At 46.4% G+C, this 27,461-nt stretch overlaps 1 protein-coding gene across 1 annotated transcript in view; it reads right to left on the reverse strand.

Annotated features, from left to right (window-relative positions):
- Positions 1 to 27,461, reverse strand: part of LOC140427037 (long-chain-fatty-acid--CoA ligase 6-like) — a 299,763-nt gene that overhangs the window by 108,319 nt on the left and 163,983 nt on the right. The window contains exons 4-10 of the mRNA XM_072512470.1: positions 20,416 to 20,480; positions 18,575 to 18,676; positions 18,368 to 18,467; positions 11,732 to 11,910; positions 10,396 to 10,428; positions 10,183 to 10,234; positions 416 to 489 (exon numbers count right to left, since the gene is read on the reverse strand). Of these exons, the coding sequence (XP_072368571.1) occupies positions 416 to 489; positions 10,183 to 10,234; positions 10,396 to 10,428; positions 11,732 to 11,910; positions 18,368 to 18,467; positions 18,575 to 18,676; positions 20,416 to 20,480 (605 nt within the window). The remainder of the gene's footprint in view (positions 1 to 415; positions 490 to 10,182; positions 10,235 to 10,395; positions 10,429 to 11,731; positions 11,911 to 18,367; positions 18,468 to 18,574; positions 18,677 to 20,415; positions 20,481 to 27,461) is intronic.

The raw sequence follows: 27,461 nt of genomic DNA on the forward strand, positions 1-27,461 counted from the left end.
GGCATGATATTATTAAGGACTGAATTACTGAGGCCATTGGGAGATTCTGCAGAAGCAAAGTCAACCAATGGTGAATTTTAATTCAAACACTGCATCGGTTTCTCAAGATAGATTCTCCATTTATATCATTGGGGGGAGGAGGGGAAATCAACATTTCACAGCACCAAAGAACAGCATGTTCAAATCAACCACAGTTCTTTGTAATGGTTTAATTTTTGAAAGGAATGCCAAGGCTGCATGGATACGAGCTCACTTTTCACCATTTGTCAAATTAAAGACAGTACAAGAAAATTAAAAACTTGTCTGACTTCAATTTTATGCAAAGTTAGCAGAGTAATGGGATTGTACACAACTACTTCCGACATAGGATTTAATTATTTTACATCCAGCCAAAAATCTGCGTGCATATATTCACCTCTGTAACTTTCAAAAAGCCTGAAAAATCAGCAACCACATTTCCATGTGTAAGCATGGCTCCTTTAGGGTTTCCTGAAAGGAAAAATTATGTGGTTAATGCAATTATAATAAAGCACAAAATAGAAGGCACAAAATTGATAAACACAAGCACACAAGAAAACAAATCAAGACTTTATATAGGTAAAATCTTTAGGATCTAATGATTCTTTAAAAATATATATTCTTTCATGGGATCTGGGGGTCACTGGCAAGGCCAGCATTTGTTGCCCATCCCTTGAACTGAGTGGCTTGCTAGGCCACTCAGCACACAAAGTTAACCCCATTGTTGTGGGCCTGGAGTCACTTGAAGCCTTGAACCATATCTGGGCCTAACCAGGCAAGGATGGCAGGGCATGAGTGAAGTTTTTACATGGCGTATCGATGATTAGTAATAGAATAGAATCCCTACAATGCAGAAGGAGGCCATTCAGCTCATCAAGTCTGCACCGGCCCTCTAAAAGAGCACCCTAACCAGGCTCCTACCCTATCTGTGTAACCACACTTAACCTGCATATCCCTCGACACTAGACAGGGTAATTTAGTACAGCTAATCCATCTAACCCGCACATCTTTGTACTGTGGGAGGAAACCGGTGCATCTAGAGGAAACCCACTCAGACATGGGGAGAAAGTGTAAACTCCACACAGACAGTGACCCAAGATCTGAATTGAACTACTGTGCCACCATGCCACCCATGATTATGGAGACGGAATTTAAATTCCAAGATTTTATGAACTGAATTTAAATTCCACAAGCTACTATGGTGGGATTGAACCTTGTCCCTGAAGGATTAGCCTGGACCTTTGGTTACTAGCCCAGTGACATTAACACTACACCTCTGGCTCCATTTCCACTCCAGGACATTAAAAGTAGATGAGAAAATTGTAGGTGCTTAGTCATGATCTTCCAAACTCTTGATTCAAGAATTATCCACTTGGATTAGAAATTGCCAATCCCACTCCATTAATTAAAGAGGGTGAGAAAGTTACCAGAATCCATTATGAAAGTGCAGAGTGACTGAGCACTTGGGCAAATTTGAGTTGATCAGAGACCAGCATAATGACAGTTCTACCAAAGTTTCTGTTAGTCTTTCAGAATCTCCTGATTTTTGTGCTCAAGTCTTTTTTTGGAAGGTTGATTTCTGATTTTACATGGGCGGGTAGAGTACCCCTGATTAGGAGGGTGTTTCTGGAGAAGGACAGGTGGAAGAGTGGGTTGGCTTTGCTGAATTACTACTGGGTGGCAAATGTGGAGAAGGTGCGGATGTGGGCCGTGGAGGAAGGATTGGATGGAAGCGGATGATTTGAGGGTGTTAGTGCCTCCTCTGTTCTCACCAGCTAAATATGCCACAAGCCCAGTGATGGTTGCATCGCTAAGAATCTGGAATCAGTGCAGGTGACATTTTAAGATTGAGTGCATGCCGCTGTGGGTACCGACTTGTGATCATATATTTATTCCAGCAGGATTGAATTCAATGTCAGGGCGTGGGAGCAGAAGGGGATAGAGAGATTCAGAGATTTGTTCGTGGAAGGCAGATTTGCAGAGTTGGTGGAGAGGTTTTAGTTGCCATGGGGCAATGTGTTTTGGTATTTGCAATCAGGGACTGTGCGAGTAAAGAGCTAGCCACATTTCCAAGGTTGCCACCCCCGCCGTTGCTTGAAAAGATTGTGCACAGTAAGAAGTCTTACAGCACCAAGTTAAAGTCCAACAGGTTTATTTGGAATCACTAGCTTTCGGAGCGCAGCTCCTTCATCAGGTGAGTGAAGATGTGGGTTCCACAAACACATATATAGACAAAGTCAATGATGCAAGATGATGCTTTGAATGAGTCTTTGCAGGTAATTAAGTCTTTATAGGTCCAGTTGCACTGTGGGTGTCAGAGGATATGCTAGTGCAGGTGGGGAGAGAGGCTGATGTGTTGGCCTTTGCCTCCCTGAAAGCCTGGAGGTGGATCTGATTAGGGTGGCGGGCTCCAGAACCGCCCACGGCAGCATGGTGGGCAAGGGACCTAGTGAAATTCCTACATCTAGAAAATATCAGGTTTGCCATTACGGGGCCAGAGGAGGGATTCATCTCAACGTGGAGGTTGTCCATTGCCTTCTTTATGGAGTGGTAGATGTCAGCTGGGGAGGGGGGGGGGGTGGGGGGGGGAGGAATAAGTTTCTTGGTTAGGGGCTATCTTTATTTTACATTATAATAAAGTGGGTCACTGCTGCCTCACTAGCAGAGGACCCGGGTTCGATCCCGGCCCTCTGTGCGTATGTAATTTGCACATTCGTCCAGTGTCTGCGCGGGTCTCACCCCCACAACCCAAAAGATGAGCAGGGTAGGTGGATTGGCCACACTAAATTGACCCTTAATTGGAAAAAAATATAATGAAATGGGACATGCAGTGTGTTTGAAGGAACGGAGGGGCTTTTTGTACTATGACACGTGCATAAAGATGGTTTCTGGTGGTTTGTATACAAATTGAAAATGCCTTAAAAAGAAATGGAGACAGTGGGGGCATGAGGATATTCTTGAGACAGGGCCAGCATCCCCTTGGTTGGAAGCCCGCCTCCACATGGTCGAGATTCTGAGGCGATTTGATGACGATGAACTGGAACCAGTTAGGAGCCCTGGTGATCTTGCTGTCTCCAGTGAGGAGCCCTGGTGATCTTGCTGTCCACAGTGAGGTAGTGGCGATGTTCCCAGCAGAGTTTGGGAACTGGCTGCCATGTTTCAGGAGTCTCAATCTGGAAAACGGGCAGCTCAAATTCAATGGGAGCACACTTAATCTGGTCTTCGAAGCCGGAGATTGGGGTGGCCTTCCAACCTCCATTTCGGTGTGGTTCTGGTCCTGGTGTTGGATGAGAGGGGTTGGAGTTGCCGGAGCCGGCCAGACTGTGCCCCGCTGCAGGAGCAGAGGTGGATGACAGCCTTGGCCCATTCGTATCAACAAGTTGGAAGTAATGAAGCTAGTGTTCAGATTGTGGTTATCCTTCGAAGACCCTGAGGCATGCTCGGCATTTTAGATCCTAAGGTCTACTCTCTTCATGCCCCATGGAGTGATCTTTTTATCCTGATGACTACCTCACCCCTCAGTTGTGAGGTGCAAGGACAGGAGAGTCATGGTAGTCCTAGGGGCCAGTTCTTTCATGTTTTTGTTCTTGGGTGGCACTGGACTTGGCCGTTAATCTGTTGCTCCTCAGCGGTCCTAATGTGGGTGGTCCACAATTGGAGAGATGTTGAAGGTAGGGCCCAGTCTTTATCCTTGGTTAATTCCCCCTGAGAGTTGGATGGGCCCCATGTGGTGGCTCGCCGATCTTTGCTTTACAGCAATATGGTTGATCAGAGGTTTAGTTCCAACATTGCTTACTCTTCATTTTTCTTCAGACTTGGCGAGTTGTTAGACGCCTTTACTTATTTTCCTTTTAACTTTGATGCCTCTGTGGGCTAGTGGTAGGAGTGGGGTGTTCGAGGCCTTTACTTATTTTCCTCTTAGCATTGATGCCTCTGCGAGCTAGTGGTAGGAGTATTGGAAGATGGGCCTTCATTCAGGAGGAAGCCCCGCCTTTAGAGAGCTGCCAGCCAATCAGACCGGTTGACAGCACTCCAGGACCTCCAGGTCGTAACTGAAAAAGGCAATCATTTCAGTCGCTGGTGGCAAGAGGGGTCTGGTTATTGTGTAATCTGCTGCAGCCAGCCTCCATTTGGCTGTCTCAAGTTTGATCCAGCAGGATTCACTAGGTTGCCCTTGTGGGTGAGAGCGAGTTGGTGATATTTCTAGGTTGCCCTTGTGGGTGGGAGCGAGGTGATATTATTTCTGTTACAGGTACCATCGGTACACACTTCAGCCTGACCCTTAACTACTTGTTCTATGGGCTACATTATTTAAGATGTGGAGATGCCGGCGTTGGACTGGGGTGAGCACAGTACAAAGTCTTACAACACCAGGTTAAAGTCCAACAGGTTTGTTTCGATGTCACTAGCTTTCGGAGCGCTGCTCCTTCCTCAGGTGAATGAAGAGGTCTGTTCCAGAAACACATATAGACAAATTCAAAGATGCCAAACAATGCTAAGAATGCGAGCATTAGCAGGTGATTAAATCTTTACAGATCCAGAGATGGGGTAACCCCAGGTTAAAGAGGTGTGAATTGTCTCAAGCCAGGACAGTTGGTAGAATTTCGCAGGCCAGATGGTGGGGGATGAATGTAATGTGACATGAATCCCAGGTCCCGGTTGAGGCCGCACTCGTGTGCGGAACCTGGCTATAAGTTTCTGCTCGGCGATTCTGCGTTGTCGCGGGTCCTGAAGGCCGCCTTGGAGAACGCTTACCCGGAGATCAGAGGCGGAATGCCCTTGACTGCTGAAGTGTTCCCCGACTGGAAGGGAACATTCCTGCCTGGTGATTGTTGCGCGATGTCCGTTCATTCGTTGTCGCAGCGTCTGCATGGTCTCGCCAATGTACCACGCTTCGGGACATCCTTTCCTGCAGCGTATGAGGTAGACAACGTTGGCCGAGTCGCACGAGTATGTACCGCGTACCTGGTGGGTGGTGTTCTCACGTGTAATAGTGGTATCCATGTCGATGATCTGGCACGTCTTGCAGAGATTACCATGACAGGGTTGTGTGGTGTCGTGGTCACTGTTCTGAAGACTGGGTAGTTTGCTGCAAACAATGGTTCGTTTGAGGTTGCGCGGTTGTTTGAAGGCAAGTAGTGGGGGTGTGGGGATGACCTTGGCAAGATGTTCGTCGTCATCAATGACGTGTTGAAGGCTGTGAAGAAGATGACGTAGTTTCTCCGCTCCGGGGAAGTACTGGACGACGAAGGGTATTCTGTCAGTTGTGTCCCATGTTTGTCTTCTGAGGAGGTCGGTCCGGTTTTTCGCTGTGGCGCGTTGGAACTGTCGATCGATGAGTCGAGTGCCATATTCCATTCGTACGAGGGAATCTTTCAACGTCTGTAGATGTCCGTTATGCTCCTCCTCGTCTGAGCTGATCCTGTGTATACGGAGCGCTTGTCCATAGGGGATGGCTTCTTTAATGTGTTTAGGGTGGAAGCTGGAGAAGTGGAGCATCATGAGGTTATCCGTGGGTTTGCGGTAAAGCGAAGTGCTGAGGTGACCGTCCTTGATGGAGACGAGTGTGTCCAAGAATGCAACTGATTTTGGAGAGTAGTCCATGGTGAGTCTGATGGTTGGATGGAACTTATGTCATTGTGTAGTCGTTTCAGTGATTCTTCGCCGTGGGTCCAAAGGAAAAAAATGTCATCGATGTATCTGGTGTATAACAGGACCTTCAGGACCCGCGACAACGCAGAATCGCCGAGCAGAAACTTATAGCCAAGTTCCGCACACACGAGTGCGGCCTCAACCGGGACCTGGGATTCATGTCACATTACATTCATCCCCCACCATCTGGCCTGCGAAATCCTACCAACTGTCCTGGCTTGAGACAATTCACACCTCTTTAACCTGGGGTTACCCCATCTCTGGATCTGTAAAGATTTAATCACCTGCTAATGCTCGCATTCTTAGCATTGTTTGGCATCTTTGAATTTGTCTATATATGTGTTTCTGGAACAGACCTCTTCATTCACCTGAGGAAGGAGCAGCGCTCCGAAAGCTAGTGACATCGAAACAAACCTGTTGGACTTTAACCTGGTGTTGTAAGACTTCGTACTGTGCTCACCCCAGTCCAACGCCGACATCTCCACATCATGGCTACCATCGACACCGCAAACTGCCGGCTCAAAGTGGAGAGGATCTCCAGGAAGACCGCGCATATAGACACTGACATTAAGTTTCTACAAAGATGCAAGAAAGCAGACAAGATCCCGAAAGGGCTACAGATTACAAACCCACTCAAGTCGACCTACAACACAGACCTCGCTGAGAGACTCTGCCGTCGCACCTCTCTCACACTCCTCAACCACCTCGTCCGCCAGCTCTACAGCAGATGACGCAACCTGGAAACCAAGATAGAGGCCATATTCTCAACTTGCGCTCAGGATGCAGCAGACCAGCTGCGGAACACCGCCAAACAGATGAGACAACAATACTATGCCACCTATATGCATACCAAGAACAGAAAGCTTGAGAAACTTGGCATCACCACCGGCAGCAACCAAGCCACCCCCGGTGTCACAGTAGAAAACAATACAGGGAAATCTATTGTCAACTTGTCAGACTACACCCTTCAACCAGACGAAATCGAAGTCCTCAGCAGAGGGCTTAATTTCTGCACCACCACCAAAATGGACCCCATCAGTCTCGCGCCAGACACGGAGGAATTCATCAGGCGAATGAGGCTCCGGGAATTCTTCCACAGACCCCAAGAGGCCAACAGCGAACCCAAGCAGACTACCAATGAACCGGAACAGCAGACCGAGAGATCTGCGGTGCGGCAACCGAAGAGGAAAGAGTCGAATTGGACCCCTCCGGAAGGCCGCTGCCTTAGACTCGACATGTATGCTCAAGCCGTCAGGAGTCGCGTCAATGCCAGATTCATCAGTCGCATTCACAAGACAACCCCGAACGTCACCCATGCACAACGCAATGCTATCCGCGCTCTCAAGACCAACCACAGCATCGTCATCAAACCAGCAGACATTCACTGTACTGAACAGAACGGACTACTGCAAAGAAGTATACCGACAACTGAACAACCAAGAACACTACAGACAGTTACCCGCAGATCCGACCAAGGAACACATCCGCCAACTTAACAGACTGGTCAAGACCTTGGATCCAGATCTTCAGAGCACCCTACGTGCTCTCATCCCACGTACTCCCCGCATTGGAGATCTCTACTGCCTCCCAAAAATACATAAGGCCAACACACCAGGCCGCCCTATCGTTTCAGGCAATGGGACCCTGTGTGAGACCCTCTCTGGCTACATCGAGGGCATCTTGAAACCCATCGTACAAGGTACACCTAGCTTCTGTCGCGACACGACGGACTTCCTACAGAAACTCAGCACCCATGGACCAGTTGAACCAGGAACATTCCTCGTCACAATGGACGTCTCGGCACTCTACACCAGCATCCCCCATGACGACGGCATTGCTGCAACAGCCTCAGTACTCAACACCGACAACTGCCAATCTCCAGACGCAATTCTGCAACTCATCCGCTTCATTCTGGATCACAACGTCTTCACCTTCGACAACAAGTTCTTCATTCAGACGCACGGAACAGCCATGGGGACCAAATTCACACCCCAATACGCCAACATCTTCATGCACAAGTTTGAACAGGACCTACTCACCGCACAGGACCTTCAACCGATGTTATACACCAGATACATCGATGACATTTTTTTCCTTTGGATCCACGGCGAAGAATCACTGAAACGACTACACAATGACATTAATAAGTTCCATCCAACCATCAGACTCACCATGGACTACTCTCCAAAATCAGTTGCATTCTTGGACACACTCGTCTCCATCAAGGACGGTCACCTCAGCACTTCGCTTTACCGCAAACCCACGGATAACCTCATGATGCTCCACTTCTCCAGCGTCCACCCGAAACACATTAAAGAAGCCATCCCCTATGGACAAGCGCTCCGTATACACAGGATCTGCTCAGACGAGGAGGAGCGTAACAGACATCTACAGACGTTGAAAGATGCCCTCGTACGAATGGGATATGGCACTCGACTCATCGATCGACAGTTCCAACGCGCCACAGCGAAAAACTGGACCGACCTCCTCAGAAGACAAACATGGGACACAACCGACAGAATACCCTTCGTCGTCCAGTACTTCCCCGGAGCGGAGAAACTACGTCATCTTCTTCACAGCCTTCAACACGTCATTGATGACGATGAACATCTTGCCAAGGTCATCCCCACACTCCCACTACTTGCCTTCAAACAACCGCGCAACCTCAAACGAACCATTGTTTGCAGCAAACTACCCAGTCTTCAGAACAGTGACCACGACACCACACAACCCTGTCATGGTAATCTCTGCAAGACGTGCCAGATCATCGACATGGATACCACTATTACACGTGAGAACACCACCCACCAGGTACGCGGTACATACTCGTGCGACTCGGCCAACGTTGTCTACCTCATACGCTGCAGGAAAGGATGTCCCGAAGCGTGGTACATTGGCGAGACCATGCAGACGCTGCGACAACGAATGAACGGACATCACGCAACAATCACCAGGCAGGAATGTTCCCTTCCAGTCGGGGAACACTTCAGCAGTCAAGGGCATTCAGCCTCTGATCTCCGGGTAAGCGTTCTCCAAGGCGGCCTTCAGGACCCGCGACAACGCAGAATCGCCGAGCAGAAACTTATAGCCAGGTTCCGCACACGAGTGCGGCCTCAACCGGGACCTGGGATTCATGTCACATTACATTCATCCCCCACCATCTGGCCTGCGAAATCCTACCAACGGTCCTGGCTTGAGACAAATCACACCTCTTTAACCTGGGGTTACCCCATCTCTGGATCTGTAAAGATTTAATCACCTGATAATGCTCGCATTCTTAGCATTGTTTGGCATCTTTGAATTTGTCTATATATATGTGTTTCTGGAACAGACCTCTTCATTCACCTGAGGAAGGAGCAGCGCTCCGAAAGCTAGTGACATCGAAACAAACGTGTTGGACTTTAACCTGGTGTTGTAAGACTTCGTACTGTACATTATTTAATTGTGCACTTGCATGCAGAGCAAGATGCATGCTCTGAGCCAAGGTCCTTAGTCAAAAAAAAAAGGGGAGTAGAAGTGCCATTGTGGTATTATCACTGGACTAGTATTCCGGAGGCCATTTAGAGGGATTAAAATATCAATATTCTGCCACTCATATCAGAAAATCTAGAAAATTAAGACTTCATAGAATCGTAGAATTTACTTCTGGAATTGCTGAAAGGTGTGATGATGGAATAGAATTCTGGTATATGCTTTACTTGTTATTCAATTCTTTTGGGGTATGCAATTCGATACTGCCTGTTTTGCACTACTCCCCAAATGAATTTATTCCCCAAAAGGCTATAAAGAATTTGTGAACATTTAACAGTCTGCAGTGAAATAGGCAATATGGGCACTCCACAAAAGATTCTCATGTCAATGTAAAGCTCGAGAGCAACATGTCATCAGGATTCCTAGTATGTCATTGTAGGGAAACATCAATACTGTATTGGTGTAGAACAGATACTACTTTGCTCAGCTGTTATTATGGAAGAAAGCAAACACGGTGAAATTATCTTTCCATTTGGAAATCGTTCGATGGCCAAAAGTAGGTGTAGGTATAATCAGTTTTATACTGACTTCATCTAATTAGGAGAAGTTGAGAAAGTGCTATTCAGGAAGAAAACCGATAATGAGTACTGAGCCCTAAAGAACGACACAAGGTCTGGTAGGAATACAGGAAGTCCTTGGACCAATGTAGAAGTGTGAGCTGTATTACTGATTGAGAAAGAATCATGGATTCAGGTAAGGAAAGAGTTCAATCCCCAGATGGTAATTGAGTGACCCCCTAGTCTACGGAGGCAAATATCGTCCAACCAACATCGCAAACATATATGGTAATTTATCTCGTTGATGTCTGAAAAACTCTGCTTTCAAAAATGGACTTGTCACATTTCTCTACCCTAATATGCGCACATGCAGTGATTGTGGATCAGCTTCTGTGAAATTGGGCAGTGAGAAAGGAATGCCAAGTTTATCCTACTATTTAATGCCATTAATTAATGCAACCAGCCGTACTTCTCGGGCACATACCTGTTGTTCCACTAGTAAAACAGACAATCGATAGGTCCTCGGGTCGTGGAGGCTGAGTAGCAAACAAACAAAAATCAAGAAACTAAAGGCAGTGCAAGCTGTAGCTGTCAAAAATTAGAGACAGTGCTCATCTATGTTGGATGCTGTTGATGCACATGTTCAAGTTCATCCCTTGTAATACATCTACTCAAAAGTCAATGATGTTTCACTCACCACAGGAGTTTGTCTGTTCACCCGTCCAAGATTCTGAAAGCAAGAAAGTCACCACACAGTAAAAATGGGACACACATAAAAAGCAATTAAGCATCATAGAACCAATTGCAAATGTAGAGCACTGCAAACGAAACCAATTTGTAATAACACTCTTTGGTATTAAAATGGTTACATTTTGTTCCCACAGTAGTTTCTGTGCCCTTACACACCAAGTGCAAGTGAAGTTCCCTATCCTAACACCAATGTTAGAAAACCAATTTCCCCACAAGTTAGTGTCAAATGCAGCAAAATTATATGCAGTTTTGTGCTGTTGTCACATGCCATTGTTGAAGCGGTCCAAACTCTCCATTGTCTGCTGGTTTGCTGCATGCCTTCTGCAATAGATCAACACTGAACTTTGTTTTGATTTCACTCATTTTATTTAATTAATTCTGTTTGTTCCATTAAAAAAAAGATCAACCACTTCCTGTAATTTAATTGGCAGAGCCTTTTTAAAGGGAGCTATTTGAATAATCCGTGGGGCTACGAGCCAACTTGCCTACTTAAAGACTTGAAATAAAAACAGAAAATAGTGGAAATATTCAGTCATGGACCCGTTTCTTTCTTCACAGACGCTGTTAGTCCTGCTGAGTATTTCCAGCACCTGCAGTATTTGGCTTTTGTGTTAAAATAGGACCACTTCTTTTTTCATATAAATCATGTCTTCTGTTCCTTTGGGGTTAAATTTAACACCCCAGGGAGGTGGCCCGACTCCAACACATCCACCATCAATTTGTTTTTAAAGTTTAGAGTACCCAATTCATTTTTTCCAATTAAGGGGCAATTTATCATGGCCAATCCACCTACCCTGCACATCTTTGGGTTGTGGGGGTGAAACTCACGTAGACACGGGGAGAATGTGCAAACTCTACATGGACAGTGACCCGGGGTCGGGTTCGAACCTGGAACCTCGGTGCCGTCAGGCAGTAGTCTAGAAAGTCCCTACTTCTGTTCTCGTGTCCCAATCACTTCTCACCTTGCAAAATGCACCTCAGACATAAGATAATGGTCAAATTTCAGCCCAACAACCTTTCAGAACTCTCCGGACAAAAAAGTTCAACTCAACCTGCCTTAAGCTTCTGGTGCATTTGCATGTGTGGCCAACTCTCAGATGAAGCAACCCTCATTTAAAAATTTTAATGATGCACTCCTAAGTTTTTGTCTTTATTCCAGTTTTAACACTGGCTAACCTGGTTTCTGGGCTGAAATCTAGATTTAAAAGTCAACAATATGAACAATAACACGCCACAGCACTTGTGCCTATAACCATAATGTGCCACTGACATCATTCACATACCTCCACCTCCTGGAGTGCCAGTATTTGCACTCCACAGTCATTTCCCATCTCAACCAAGTCCATCTCAAATGGGTCCATGAGGATTACTATCTTCAAGCCTGGAGTCTCCTTCTTCTTGACATTCTTCAAAAGAATTTTAGCTTTTTCTACCTTGTCACAGATAACTGTGGAAATCTCAGCTTAAAAAAAAAAGGAGACACGTCCATGGGTTAACAGTGCACAGCGAAATATGAGAAATAAAGATTTAGAAGATACAAATAACTCTTAAAAACTTGGTAACACTTAGTGCATTGTTCCCCATGCCCCCAAACACAAGTAGACATTGTGCTAGGGCACAGGGGTAATGCTCCAATTAAGACCACAAGACATAGGAGCAGAATAAGGCCATTCGGCCCATCGAGCCTGCTCCGCCATTCAATCATATCTGATATGTTTCTCATCCCCATTCTCCTACCTTCTCCCCATAACCCTCGATTCTCTTATTAATTCTCTTATTAAATCAAGATCCTATCGATCTCTGTCCTTTATTTTTAATGTTTTTATTGGGTTTTAGTTTTTTTTGAAAATGTGACAGTACAATCAGAAGGAGGAAGTAGTACACCGGACGGTGAATTTGATTTTTCCAGGTGGAGAAATACCGATAGGTCGGACAGCCAGTCCGTAGATTTGGGTGGTGCTGATCACCAGCCGAGGATTCCTCGGCAGGCGATTAGGGAAGCAAAGGCAAGGGGGTCGGACCCCCTCCCCATGAAAAGTTCTGGCTGCTCGGAGACCCCGAAGACCGACACTTTCGGGCACAGCTCCACCCTCATCCCCACAACCTTGGACATTAAGAAGGCTGTCCAGAACCAGTCAAGTCTGGGGAATGCGGGTGCAGTTGGCAGGGCCACCCTGGCACCATTCGTGTTTGTCCTCCGGTTCCAGAAAGAACCTGCTCATTCTGGTTAGGTGTGTTCTGTGCACCACTTTAAGCTGCTCAGCCTTGCATATGTGAAGGTGGAGTTTGCTTTGTTCAGTGCATTGATCCAGAGTCGTCCCCCCTCTCCTCTCCCTTACTTCTATACCTAGCTCTTCCTCCCATTTTTCTCTGGTCTTGCCCAGAGGGGTGCGTGCTTCCTCCACTAGTTCGCCTGTACAGGCCCCGCAGTTACCCTCCCAATGTCGCTCTCGCCCAACATTTGGTCTAGTAGTGCGTATGCCGGCGTCCTCAGGGTTGTGGTGTTTCCCTACAGAGGAGGTTTTTGACCTGGATGTATCAGGTAGTTTCCCCTAGGTAGCTAGAGTCTGCTAGTTCATCTAACATCCCTAACCTATCGTTCTTGTAGTATTAATTGACTGTCAATGTCCTCCCCCCCCCCCACTTCCTGGACCTTTTAATAGAAGGTGGCGCCCATCGTGGTTGGGGCAAATATGTGGTTGTTGCAGATGGGGGCCATGGTGAACATTTCAGTCAGGCCGAACTGCTGTCAGTTGGTTCCAGGTCCGGAGTGTGGTTACTACCATGGGCTTGTTGAGTGTTTGGCTGGCGGGGATGGTAGTCTTGTTGTGGCAAGGGCTCAGAAGGACGTCCCTATGCAGGAACTCTCCTCCATCCTCACCCATTCTGCTTCTGATTCCTTCACCCATCCCCTCACTCTCTCTGCTGTGGCCACCCAGTGGTAGTATTGTAGGTTTGGAGGACCAGGCCTCCCATACTTTTCTTTGTAGGACCCTTTTGGAGATCCTTGGAGCCTTTCCCTCCTCCCTCCACACGAACGCCATAATCTATTTATCAATTGTGTTAAAGGTGGCCTTGGGGATGTAGAGCTATATGGGTATGAACAGGAAGAGGAATCTGGGCAGCACATTCATCTTGATTGTCTGCACCCTCCCTACCTGGGAGAGTGGGAGTGCTTCATACTGTTGCAGGTTCTTTTCATTAGTCCGCCAGACTAGTCAGGTTCCACTTGTGGACCCATGTTCAATTGTAGGCAATTTGGATCCCCAGGTAGCGGAATTTGATTTTTGGTTTGCTTGAACAGCAGAAGCTCCAGCACTGCCCCTCTTCCTTTCGGGTTCACAGGGAAGATTTCACTCTTGCTCCAGTGAGTTTGTAGCCCGAGAAGGCCCAAAACTCTTTCAGGAGCTTCATGATCCCCTCCATGCTGCCTATGGGTCTGAGACATAGGAGGAGCAGGTCATCCACATGGAGTGAGAGGCTGTGCTCTCTGTCCTCCTCTCTGGATCCACTTCCAATTTTTCACCGTTCTGAGAGTGATCGCCAGTGGCTCAACTCCCAGGGAAAATAGTAGCCGGGCAGCAGGCATCTCTGCCTTGTGCCCATGTACGTATTTAGAGCAGATGGTGTTGGTTAGTACCCTCGCTATGGGGACGCTGTACAGGGGTTTCACTCAGGAGGTGAACCCTGTTCCCACTCCAAATCGTTCCAATATGGTACTTCCACTCGACTCTGTCGAAGGCCTTTTCTGCATCCAGGGAGATGATCATCTTTCTTGTTCTCTCCCCAGATGGAGTTATTATTACATCCAACAGCCGCCTGATGTTCGCAGTTAGCTGCCTACCCTTGACAAAGCCCATCTGGTCTACCGTGACCACTTCTGGTACGTAATTCTCCAGTCGTCTAGCCAGGGTTTTTGCCAGTATCTTCACGTCTACATTGAGCAGTGAGATGGGTTTGTAGGACCCACATTCAGTTGGTCCTTTATCTTTCTTGGTATCACTGTGAATGTGGCTTGTGCTAACATAGGTGACAGAGTGCCTCTTGTTAGCGAGTGTGAACATCTCCCACTAGTGAGAGGCTAGTGCTGCCATGAATGTTTTGCAGAATTTCACCAGGAATCCGTCTGGTCCAGAGCCTTCCCTACCTGCATGGAATTAATGTTCTCCATGACTTCTCCCAGTTCTAGCGGTGCTTCCAGCACCCTCCTCCCATCTTCCCCCACGACTGGCATGTGCAAACCATCGAGGAACTGAGAGTCCCCTTCTGGGAGGTTCAAAGGTAAACAGTCCCCAGTAGAAGGCCTCGAATGCTTTGTTGACCTTCCGTCTTGGCTACCAGTCTGCCATGGTTATCGCTAACCTGCACTATTACCTTCATGGCTGTCTGCTTTCTCAGTTGGTGAGCCAGAAAGCAGCTGGTCTTTTCTCCAAGTTCGTTGAAGGTCCCCAGTATCTGGCGGAGTTGGTACACTGCTTTCCTCGTGGATAGCAGGTTAAAGTCCACTTGCAGCTTTTTTCTCTCTGCCAGAAACTCTAAAGTTGGGGCCTCGGAGTACCATACTTACCTAGTGGATGCGCCCCTGCACTCATGTTTCCCTTTGTTCAGTGGGCATCGAATATGGCTGCGGTCACCGTACTTGCCCAGGGGCCAATCAACATGGCCATGCCATGTGGATGAGCCCCTGCACTCCAGGATTTCCAATTGTTTGGGGTCCTCCAGGCTGTTTCTGGTGCCATTTTGTTCCTTGTTACCTCGTGTGGCCTGTTGCAGCCAGCCTAGAGCCCCCCCCCCCGGCCACTCTGTTTTCTCTCCCCGTTGGGAGAGGCGCCGCAGCATCCCCCTCACTCACATCTCCTGGTATTAGCTTTTGCGCTTCAGCCTAATCCTACATTTGCCCTTTGCTTTTCTTCCCCTTCTGTCTTCTCCTCATCCTCTCCTGAACTCGGTTGCCCTCGCCTCCTCTTTTCTGTGCTCTAGTTCCTAGGTTTAGAACAAGGTGATACAGTCCGACGCAAATTGTCCTTTGACATTTTCCGTATCTTAAGAGTACGCCTCATTGTCATTTCCTGTTGCCATTTACCCGCCCCTTGTCATGAAATAATGCTCCCTGCCCAGGTACATTACACAAAGTCTGTCTGGGTTCAGCATCTCTCTTCGTTCCTGTACAAAGCTGCCTTCGCTTTATTGAACTTGGCCTGGCGATTTGCCAGGTCTGCCCCAATGTCTTGATATATCCTGATCTGGTTTCCCTCCCAGTTTCAGGCCTTAGTTTGCCTGGCTCAGCGCAGGATTCTCTCCCGGTCTTGGCACCGACGTAATTTGGTGATGATCACCCTCGGCTGCTCCCCAGCCTTGGGTTTTGGCCGGAGCGACCTATGGACCCTGTCGATCTCCGGTGGGTTGGGGAAGCTGTCCCTCCCCATCAGGTTCCCCAGCATCTGTGCCATGTAGTCTATCAGGTTCCTGCCCTCAGTTCCCTCTGGCAGGCCCACTATCCTGAAGTTTTGGTGCTTCGACCAGTTCTCCTGGTCTTCCATCTTTCTATTCAGGTTCCCCTGGGTCATCACCAATCTCGCAGATTCTCTGATCCCGAGGCTAAGTGTTCACGCCATCGTAAACGGTGTCGCGTTTCTCGACGGCGCCAACATGGCTTCAGGAACAGCAATTCGGACCCCTACGAGGGGCCAGCACGGCACTGGAGTGACCCACGCTGCTCCAGCTGCCGATGCTGGCGTCACATGGGCGCTGTGGGTCTGCGCATGCACAGTGGGACTGGCGCCAATGCACGCATGCGCAGTGGGACCGGCACGATTGCCGCGCATGTGCGGTGGCTCCCTTCTCCGCACCGGCCCCGATGCAACATGGAATAGGGCTACAGGGCGGAACAAAAGAGGCCCCCCCCCCCCACCCCCACACCAGGCCGCCCCGGATCCATCCACGCTGAGGTCCCGCCGGATAAGAGCAGATGTGAACAGCGCCGGCGGGACTCTGCTTTTTTTGTGTGGCCACTCGGCACATCCCGGGCCGAGAATCGCCATCTGATGCCAGCAGATAGAGCGGCCCCTGACCTGCACCGCGCCGATTCTCCGCTCTCCGGAGAATCGGCGGACCGGCGTCAGGGCCCAATTCGCGCCCGTCCCGGCGATTCTCCGGCCCGGGGGTGAGAGAATCCAGTCCAGGGATCCGGTTGCTCTGGTCCGTTGAGGCTTTTTTCAGGTCGTTTATTCTGTTTTCCTCGGCCTCCAATTTCCTGTCAACCTTGTCGAGGGCCACCTGCATGGCAGCCAGTGCTTCTGTGACCACCACCTTGATCTCACTCGTTTTTCTGCTCCTTTAGTTCTCTCATGAGGAAATTCTTCCATCCACCTTCCAGCGAGGGCAACTCGTTTTGCAGCGAACTGGTCTCTATCTCTCTCGGGTATGGCAGGGGATCCCCACCTCATGGGTCCACCGATCCGCTCCCTTGCTTCTCCTGTCCTCTGATGCTGCTTTTGACCTCTTTGCGGCCCCTGGATCTACTGCCACCTGGCAACCCTTCTTGGCTGTATGTAGTAGAGCGTATGAGATGTTTTTGTCTGAATGTTGAAGCTAAATTCGGTCAAATGTGCCTATTTTCTGGTTCTTCGGAGGAGAGCCACCTTTTCTGTATCCACTCAGCACATCACTGTCACCGGAAGTCTATCTCTATATAAGGAATAGTGTGGGACAAGGAGAGATTGGGAAGAGTTCACTTTGTAATCTTGTGAATTAGGATGGGCCTGTACAGTGGCGCAGTGGTTAGCATTGCTGCCTCATGGCACCGATGTCCCAAGTTCGATCCCGGCTCTGGGTCACTGTCAGTGTGGAGTTTGCACATTCTCCCCATGTTTGCGTGGGTTTTGCCCCCACAACCCAAAGATGTGCAGCGTAGGTGGATTGGCCATGCTAAATTGCCCCTTAATTCGAAAAATGAATTGGGCACTCAAAATTTATATTTTTTAAAAATGAAAAAAATAAAGATGGGCCTCATCAGAATCAGTCAATACAGGAAATCATAGGTAACGCCATTCTTTATAGGCAAAATAGCATTTTGATTGCAATCAATAGAAACAATTAGCAAGATAGTCACAGTTTAAGTACAGTTCCATTATTAAATTATTTGAAGCCTGTTTAAAATGAACACTAATTACACATGTCAAATAATGAAAATTTGCTTGGCAAACATTTTTTCAGGGAGTCATAATGCATCATTTTGCATCATACTGATTTGCTTCATTATGTGTAAATTCCATGAGAAATTGTTTGACAAAATACTTTTAATACAAACAGGATCTTCTAAAATTCAAATCCAAATATGAAGAAGTAAAGACCCTTGTATGGACTAAACTGATCTCTCCATGCATCTTCTCTAATGTGTAGCATTACAGTTGTATGCTTTACCCGATGTCTATGTATTTACATTGTGTATTTAGTGTCTATTCGATGGTTTTCATGTGTGCAGCGATCGGTCTGGACTGTACACAGAACAATACTTTTCACTGTATCTCGGTACACGTGATAATAAAGCCAAATCATATTTCCAACAATGCAACATTATGCTTCAGTGATATGACAACTTTCAGTGGTCCAAAAGATGTGCACGTAATATGAATAAATATTGTAAGGAAGTCATCCATGAAGTCATTTTTGTCCCAGTCACGATAAAAGTGTTTTAATTTGTTTGCAATCCATTTGTTTTCTAATGCTATTCTAGACTAGGAAACTCCAACATGTTCTTACTTATTTCTGAATAATTCATAAAATACACACTCGTGTGATGGTTTATGGAAATAAGTTAATTATTTCACCAAAACTAAGAATAGTTTGATTTAATTTCACTTTTGACATTTAAATTTAATAAGTGGCATATTATTTAAAGTAGGTTATTTTGTTTTTACCTGTGTTAATTATGTAGCGAATGGCTTCAGGTCCAAGTGTGTCGTAAAGTGGCACTATCACCATGGAGTAAGTATAGCATGCCAGCTCAGCAATAATCCACTGATAGAAAGTTGCAATTATGAAAATACAAAAAGAAACATGTAAACAAATAAATACCACAAGAAGTTTATTTTTTGCAAAACCACTTCTGAATACTTATCTCTCACCTCAGGTCTGTTTTGTGCAAAAACACCAATAAACTGGTCTGGTGAGGATCTGCAGTTTTTTTTGAGCAGTCCAGATCCTAAATCCTCAGCTCGAGTTGCTACCTGTGAGGAGAACAATATTGGTCACGTCCCATTTGTTTCCAAATCTCAACCAATTAAACTGATCGGAGTGCCCTGTAATTAATGCCCTGAAGTTACATTGATGGCACATCACCTCATAAATGATGGACTCTCAATGCACTCAGGAGCATCAAAACTACTGTCCAAAAGGAAATGAATTCCCTGGATGCCTCCAACAAGAGTTGTATATGTGCAGTTGTTTCATTGCTACGGAAACTATGTATTGCAATGCCAGATGATCAAGTCCCAGAAATGTTTCCGCTGGAAAGTGTCGTAATTATAGCTGCACATTCTTACATGCCTAACACCATAACAAGGACACCAACAGGGACTGACGAATCAAACCTTGAACACTGCATGCACATGGGGGAAAAACAATTTGACCAGGTCATAAGTAGATAACTATTATATACAGTATAAAATTGAAGCACTTTGCTTACATAAATAAACTATGCTAAATTTATGGTTGAATATGTGCGGAAAGTTTTTTGCAAAGTCGGTAATAAGATCAAAGATGGATAAAACAGCTGAACTTACATACAAATTAGGCAGTGTAGGCCACTCAGCCCCTCGTGCCTGCCCCACCATTCAATAAGATCACCGCCAATCTCATTTAAGCTTCACATTCCTGCTTACCCCGGATAACCTTTCACTCCCTTGCTTATCGAGAACCATCTACTTCTGCTGGAAAGATCTTCAAAGACTTTGCTTTAACCATCTTTTGAGGAAGAGAATTCCAAAGCCAACACTCATTTTTCCTACCTGCCTTTTAAATTGGCAACTCTTATTTTAATAGTGGCCTTTAGTTCTTGGTTGTCCCACAGGAGGAAACATCCTCTCCATATCTGCCTTGCCAAGTCCCCTCTCCACATCTGCCCTGCCAAGTCCCCTCAGAATCTTATATGCTTCAATCAAGTCACCTCGAACTCTTGTATCCGCTGACGTTTACAAACCTAGCCTGTCCAACCTTTCCTCATTAAGGCAGTCTGCCCATTCCAGGTACTAATCTAGTCAACCTGCTCTGCTGGACACTATACTCCAGATGTGGTCTCCCTGTATCACTGAAGCATGACCTCACTACTCTTGTATTCAATTTCCCGTGCACTAAACAATAACATTCTATTTGCTTGGCTAATTACATTCTGCACCTGTACACTAACCTTTGAAATTCATGCACTACAACACTCTGCATCTAAGAGCTCTGTCACCATTTAGATTATTTTTTTTATCCAGCTTGCCAAAATGGGCAATCTCAGTTTCCCACATGATGCTCCATTTGTCAGATCTTTGCCCATTCACCTAACCTCTATCTTTTTGTCACCACTTTATGTCCTTTTCACAAAGCTTGCTTTCCTATCTAGCTTTATGTCATCAGCAAATTTAACAACCAAACCTTCAGGCCCTTCATCCGAGTCATTTATATAAATTGTAAAGAGGCCCCAGCACTGATCCCTGTGGCACACCACTTGTCTCACCTTGCCAACCAGAAAAAGATCCATTTATGCCTACTGCTTCCTGGTAGCTAGACAACTTTCGATCCATACTAAAATACTGTCCCCCGCACCATGAGCTTTTTTTTTTTACTGCAGGAACCTTTGATGTGACACAATCAAATGCTTCTGAAAATCCAAGCACAGTGCATGCACCAGTTCCCTTTTGTGAGATACAAATGAATGCAAGTAAAAGATTTTGTCTGATGGTTCTTTCAAATTTGTTCTCACCTGTTTATAAGAAAGCCATTGATAAGGATGTTTGGGTTTTCTGAATCCCAAGCAAGGTCCATCACCTAAACAGAAGTAGCATAAAATACTTAAATAGTACTAAAATTGCCTAACAACATTGACGAGTAATGTTACAATGAGACTGCTTATTTCAGGATAGCGAAAGACGTATTCATCTACCAGTCATTTTCCTTGTGACAGCAAAGTATTTTTGACTACCTGCTAATAAATACCATCTTCTTCATCCATTGCAGGCAGATTTCAATAAATAACTTTGCTTCCTCACATTCTGTACATATAAAATACATTCCTGCAAGTAATTTAGGAAAGCAACTCTTTGTTTAAATACAGAATTTAATTAGCTCTTTACAAACTGAACCTTAGTAATATTTTCAAAAGTTTATATCCACAATGCTTACTTTTGAGTATAAATAAAACAAAATAAAGGAATAAAACAATATGGATTTTGGATATTTAGATTCTATTACAAAACTGCTTTTTCTCTGTTCTTTCCTATTGTACTGGCCAACAATCAGTATATATGAACATACAAATTAGGAGTAAGCTTCTTAGCCTCATGAGCCTGCTCCATCATTCAATGAGATGAAGGCTAATCTGATTGGAACTGCATTCCTGCCGAACCCTGATAACCTTTCCCCTGCTTATGAAAAGTCTTCACTCTCCTGCTTATGAACCTTTCCCTGCATATGAAAAGTCTATCTACTTCTGCCTTAAAAATATTCAAAGACTTTCTTCCTCAAAGGTGGTGGAAGTGTAGTTCCAAAGACACAATCCACAGATAAAATTTCTCATTGGTTTTAAATGGGTGACACCTGTTTAAATAAAAAAGTGGTAACCCTTAATTCTAGATACTGCCACAAGGGGAGTGTAAAAGTAAAAGTGGGAAAATATGTCATTTGAAACATGGAAGTCTAGCAATACCTGACCTAAGGCTACATGAGAGAATGTAGGGAAAAATCCCATGAAGGGTTAACAGCAGCTGCAAAAGGTTTTGAAATGCAGATAGCCTTTATCAAACAGGCTTTAAGAAAACAGCTTGTGACTATTCAAGCTGTAAAACTGATGTATGTCTTTTAAGTCACAGCAGATTGAACCTTTAGTTATACGGAAAAAAACAGCGCCGACTGGCGCCCAAAAGGGCGCCAATCAGACAGGCATCGCGCCGCCCCAAAGGTGCGGAATGCTCCGCATCTTTGGGGGCCGAGCCCCAACATTGAGGGGCTAGGCCGACGCCGGAGGGATTTCCGCCCCGCCAGCTGGCGGAAACGGCCTTTGTTGCCCCGCCAGCTGGCGCGGAAATGACATGTCGGAGCGGCGCATGCGCGGGAGCGTCAGCGGCCGCTGACAGTTTCCCGCGCATGCGCAGTGGGGAGAGTCTCTTCCGCCTCCGCCATGGTGGAGACCGTGGCGTAGGCGGAAGGGAAAGAGTGCCTCCACGGCACAGGCCCGCCCGCGGATCGGTGTGCCCCAATCGCGGGCCAGGCCACCGTCGGGGCACTCCCCGGGGTCAGATCGCCCCGCGCCCCCCCCAGGACCCCGGAGCCCGCCCACGCCACCTTGTCCCGCCGGTAAATAGGTACTTTAATTTACGCCAGCGGGACAGGCAATTTAATCGGCGGGACTTCGGCCCATCCGGGCCGGAGAATCCAGCGGGGGGGCCCGCCAACCGGCGCGGCCCGATTCCCACCCCCGCCAAATATCCGGTACTGGAGACTTCGGCAACCGGCGGGGGCGGGATTCACGGCGGCCAACGGCCATTCTCCGACCCGCTGGGGGGTCGGAGAATGACGCCCCATATTTCACACCTTCTTTGAAGTTAATTATTTTAGTAAGCAGCCAAAAAAGAATTGCTAGGATCTTTAGTTGAATTGGGTGACAAATGTTTAGGTGTAAAATTCTGCTGACACCGGGTGACTATGGGAAGCTGGAGATAACGTGACAACGGGAACACACGTTAGCCCCAAATCAGAGTCAGAGTTCTGAGCTGGGGGCACTATTTGGTAATAAAGCAACTTTAGAAATGACAGAAACCAGATGTAACACCCCTCTGGGATCAAAGCACTTTTGAACATCACAAGGGAAACAATGTAATCAGAGTTCGATGAGCTGAAGTCATGCTCAATATGAATACATAGTCATGTTAGAAATAATTCAGTTTAAAGGTACCTTGTACAATCAAGAGTAAAATAAATTACTTTAATGTCATATAAACTGAATAACTGCTAGAAGGGGAATTTAATCCCTAAAAAAGGGGACAACCAGCAGAGTCAGCTCTCATAGCTCGGTCAAGGGAAGGATGGAGCACAGAAACCAAGCGGAACAATGAATCTATCTTATCTATCTGAGGAAGACCAAAAGCTAAAGAAGAGAGAGTCAGCTCTCATAGCTACCCTCGGTCATGGGAAGGATTGAGCACAGAAACAGAGCGGAACAGCGAATCCATCTGAGGAAGACCAAAAGCTAAAGAAGAGAGATTGTCAAGGTGGACCTGAAGGTCTTTTCAACCAACTAGGAGAATCCAGAAGCAAGATCTTTTTACTTTTCTGTGATTGCATCTTTTAAAATGAAAAATAATAAAATAAAGACAGTGATTGCTTCTTTAAAAAAAAAAAAAATAACTTAAAGTTTTAACCTGAAACAGTGGTTATTACAAAGTCTACTTTACTTACTTTGCAATGCGGGACCCAGGATCGATGCTACTAAGTGGTAAGTAGATAAAATTCTTCTATGAATATATGGGTTATACCGGGGAATAACTTGAAAATATAGATTGACCTGAATAGCACTCACCTAAGTCTGCATAGGAGTCAGGGAGTGAGAATCCCTGTTCCACATTTAGAATGTCTTATTGACTCTTTTTGGTATAGGGGGAATTCTAAGAATAGTGGTGAGTTTCTTACTTCAGGAGACATCCTTTTGTTAGGAAAACAAAGGTAGCTTTAAGGGGTTTATATTTGTATCAGTAAACATTAGAGATAGGTTGTAGTTTTAAGTGGGTTTAATTTAATGTTTCTGTGTCTGGAAGGGTAAAACCTATAGTCAGATTCATGTGAGACAAAGGTGTTTGTACGTGTGGAGGTTCAGTTCCAACTGTGTCTCTATTATGTTTCGAGGGAGCTACGGCTTGAATAAATAGGCCAGTAGAAATATGCAGTCATTGCTTAGCTACTGGAGGCCCTTGTAATGTAAAAAAGCAGCTGGAGACAGGATACTTGGGAGTGAATATCTCAACTCCACCAGTAGAAGCTGAACAGCATAAGGGAGTTGCAAAGATGCAAGCTTCTTAACGAACAGTCCCCAGGGAATTTGGATACAATTTTAACTTTCCTTGAATTGAATTCCTACAGTATAGGAGGAAATTCAAGCTCAGAGTCTGCACTGACCCTCCGAAAGAGCACCCTATCCATGTCCACTCCCCGTCCACCTCGCTTGATTCACATAACCCAACCTGTACACAAGGGGAAATTTAGCATGGATCAATCCACCTAACCTGCACATCTCTGGACTGTGGGAAGAGCACCCAGAGGAAACCCACCCAGATATGGGGAGAATGTGCAAACTCCACACAAATAGTCACCCAAGGCTGGAATTGAACCCAGGCAACTGGTGCTGAGAGGCAGCAGTGCTAACTACTGCGCCACCCCATTTGACTGGAGCTAAGAGAACAAAGACCCAAGATATTGTTTGGAAGGATTCAAGGCAGAGTGCACCAAAAACGTGCCGAGTTAGAGACAATTGCAATAGCCAGATTTAAAGATAAATCAAACCATTTTAGTACATTCTGAGAATTGAGAGTTAGTCATTTTGAACAATTTGTACAGCAAGCAAGACACAGAAATCCTAAAAAGGGTTGGTGTAAAATCCTCGATTGGGTTCACTGTTAAAAGTGGAGTGGAAGCTTTGTTTAAAAGTGTCATTTGGAAAATATGGGCCGGGATTCTCCATCCCGCCAGTCCCTCTCCGGCAGCGGGATTGTCCGTACCCACAGCAGGCCAATGGGGTTTCCCATTGCGGCCACCCCCACACCGACGGGAAACCTGCCAGAGTGGGTGCGCTGCCGGCGAAGCGGAGGATCCCGCTGATGGAGAATCCCGCAGATGGTCTGGATTTCAGAATGCAGACTGCAAGGGAAAACATTATTGAGAGAGAAGATTTTAACAAATGTTTGTTTTTGGGAGGGGGGGGATTTGTATGGGAAATTCACAGACACCACTTGGATCCACATGTCCATCACCAAGAGTGGCTCGTATCACCACTATTGACAGAGCTGGCTAAGTCTTGAAGAACAGACTGAGCCTATAGCAGGTGGTGAGGAAGCCAACGGGAAAAACCTATGACCTTGTCCTCACCAAAATGCACGTCGCAGATGCATCTGTGACAGTGACCGTCTCCATAAGGACTATGTGGTATCCCATCTTTACTTTGAGGATACCCTGCATTATCTTCTGATGCCATTAAATGGGATACAGATCTAGCAACTGAGAACTGGACAGCCACAGGCATTGTGGGCCATCAGCAGAAGCAGAATTGTATTCAACCGCAATCTGTAACCTCATGGCTCAGCATATCCCCAGCCAACAAACTAACCCTGGCTCAACAAGAGTGCAGGAAAGTATGCCAGGAGCAGTAGCAGGCATTCTTAAATGGTGAAGCTACAACACAGGACTACTTCTATGCCATATTCAGAGCCTAGTGATCCCATAACCAACACATAAAACCAAAGCTAGGATGACCTGCCACATCCAGTTGTGGGAGGAGACTTCATGGATATGAGCTCAAATGATCAAGGCTGAAGCATTTGTAACCATCTTTAGTCAGTAGTGCTGAGTGGACTTCCAGTGGGGTTATGTAGAGGAGACGCATACGAGGTGGCTCCCATCAGGGTACTACATTTTTAGCCCTTTTCATCCAGTTTCTGGAGGTACTTTTGCTTATATCCCCACCTGATAGATGGTATAAAGTGCCACATCAGGGAAATGCCAAGAACTAGGGCAAAGACAGTTGAAGAAAGAAAGCCAGCGATGCAATCGGAGGCTTCTTGGGGCTCTTCTGTGGAGAAAATGGCGGAGGCTGCTGCTACGACTCCATCCACTTCACTAACGGCCGAGATACTTACCAGTATATTGGCGGTTGAATTGGAGAAGCAAAAACAGTTGATCGAAGTGGCTCTGGCTCCCATTTGGTCCACATTGGAGAAAAGCAATGAGTTGGTAAAAGTGCATGGTGCTGCAATAAAAAGGAGTGGAGGTGGCTCTTGGAATTCGATTTGCGGTGGTATCCCAGCTCAGAATGACTGAGTCAAAATACTTTTTTGATGCACCGGAGGCTTTTGTAAAAAAACATGAGCTGGGTGCGGATTGATTTGAGGTGTAAGTGGGGCATTGGGACCTTGGGGTTCCTTGTCTATATATTTGTATTTTTTCTTGGATGAGATGATGGTATTTTCAAAGGTTGGATTTGGGTGTGGGGGCTCAATGTTATGGGTGTGGGGGGGGGGGGGGGGGGGGGGGGGTCGTTCCTCTTTTTATAATGGTTGCTCCCTGTTGGGAGTACGTTGTGGTTTTGTTCTACTTTGGGCTTTGTTGTTAATATTTTTCTTTACTCTGCCCTGCTAACTGAAGTGTTAGCTAGCTAGAGTGGAGCGGTGGGGGTAGCTGCAGTTCCTTAACTCAGTTTAGATTTGGATAATGAGCTGTGCTCTTGTTCGGGTTGGGGTTAGAATTAGAAGTGCAATTCAGGGGTTTGTGTTTGCCTCTCTATTGTGTATGCATTTCTGGGTGTGGTTTTGTTTGGGGCAGGGAGGGTTTATTGACGGTGTCTACAGATTTTTCGTTTCATTGTGCTGGTGGGTTTGGCAGCTGCTCCCCAGGAGATTTTGCAGACAAGGGGCTCAGGTGGCGGTTTGGTTTCCGCCCCACCTAAAACCAACGCAGCCTGAAGCATTCTATCAGGGTCACTATAGGTCAGAGCTCCCGGAGGAAAGTTTGGACATGCTGGAGTTTTTTTAGATGGGTTATCCTTCCCATTGGTGGGGAGGGCAAAGCGGGAGGAAGTAGAATCCCCGTTGGGCCTGGAGGAAATTATGAAGTGCATTTGGCTAATGCAGACGGGCAAAGCTCCCAGCTCTGATGGATTCCCTATTGAGTTTTATAAGAGGTTAGCAGGACAGTTAGTCCCTTTAATATTAGGTATGTTCAATCACTCCTTGTCTTGGGGTTCACTGCCCATTCACTTGCGCAGGCCTGCATTTCCCTGGTCCTGAAGAAAGACAAGGACCCTACGGAATGCAGGTTGCTTTGACCCATTTTGCTTTTGAGTGTAGATGCCAAATTGTTCGCAAAGGTGTTGGCGCTGCGCTTGGTGTCCTGCCTCTCAGAGGTGATCGCGAAGGACCAGACAGACTTTAAGGGTCAGTAATTGTCAGCCACTAACGTTGACCATTAAATATTGTCCTTTCCCCCTCTCCTGTGCCCGAACCAGAGGTAATTGCATCTATAGATGCCGAAAAGCGTTTGATAGGGTGGAGTAAGGATCTCGGAGATACTTGGGAAGTTTTGTTTTGAGCAAAAGTTCATATCCTGGATTTGGTTATTGTACAGGGTCCCCACTTCTAGCGTTCGCACTAATGCCTTAAGCTCGGTTATTTTCCGTTAAATAGGGGTATGAGGCAGGAATGTCCGTGGTCTCTGCTTCTATTTAGCTTTAGCAATTGAACCATTGGAAGGGGATAAATCGGAGGAGGGAGGGAGCATATGTTGTCTTTGTAAGTACACAGATGATCTGCTTCTTGCATTACGGACCCAGTCTCCACTATGGATGAGGTAATGAAGCTAATTTGAAGTTTTGGCTGCCTCTCAGGGTTCAAGTTGAATTTGGACAAGAGCGAATACTTTCCAGTTAATCCCCCGGGAGGGGAGCCTGAGGGTGTTGCCTTTTCACCTTATCACCTCTACCTTTTGTTATCCGGAAATCCAGCTAGCCCACGATTGGGCCTCGCACCATGAATTAAATTCTGCTAGTCTGGT

Source organism: Scyliorhinus torazame, chromosome 7, assembly GCF_047496885.1.
Source record: "Scyliorhinus torazame isolate Kashiwa2021f chromosome 7, sScyTor2.1, whole genome shotgun sequence".
Classification (NCBI taxonomy): domain Eukaryota; kingdom Metazoa; phylum Chordata; class Chondrichthyes; order Carcharhiniformes; family Scyliorhinidae; genus Scyliorhinus; species Scyliorhinus torazame.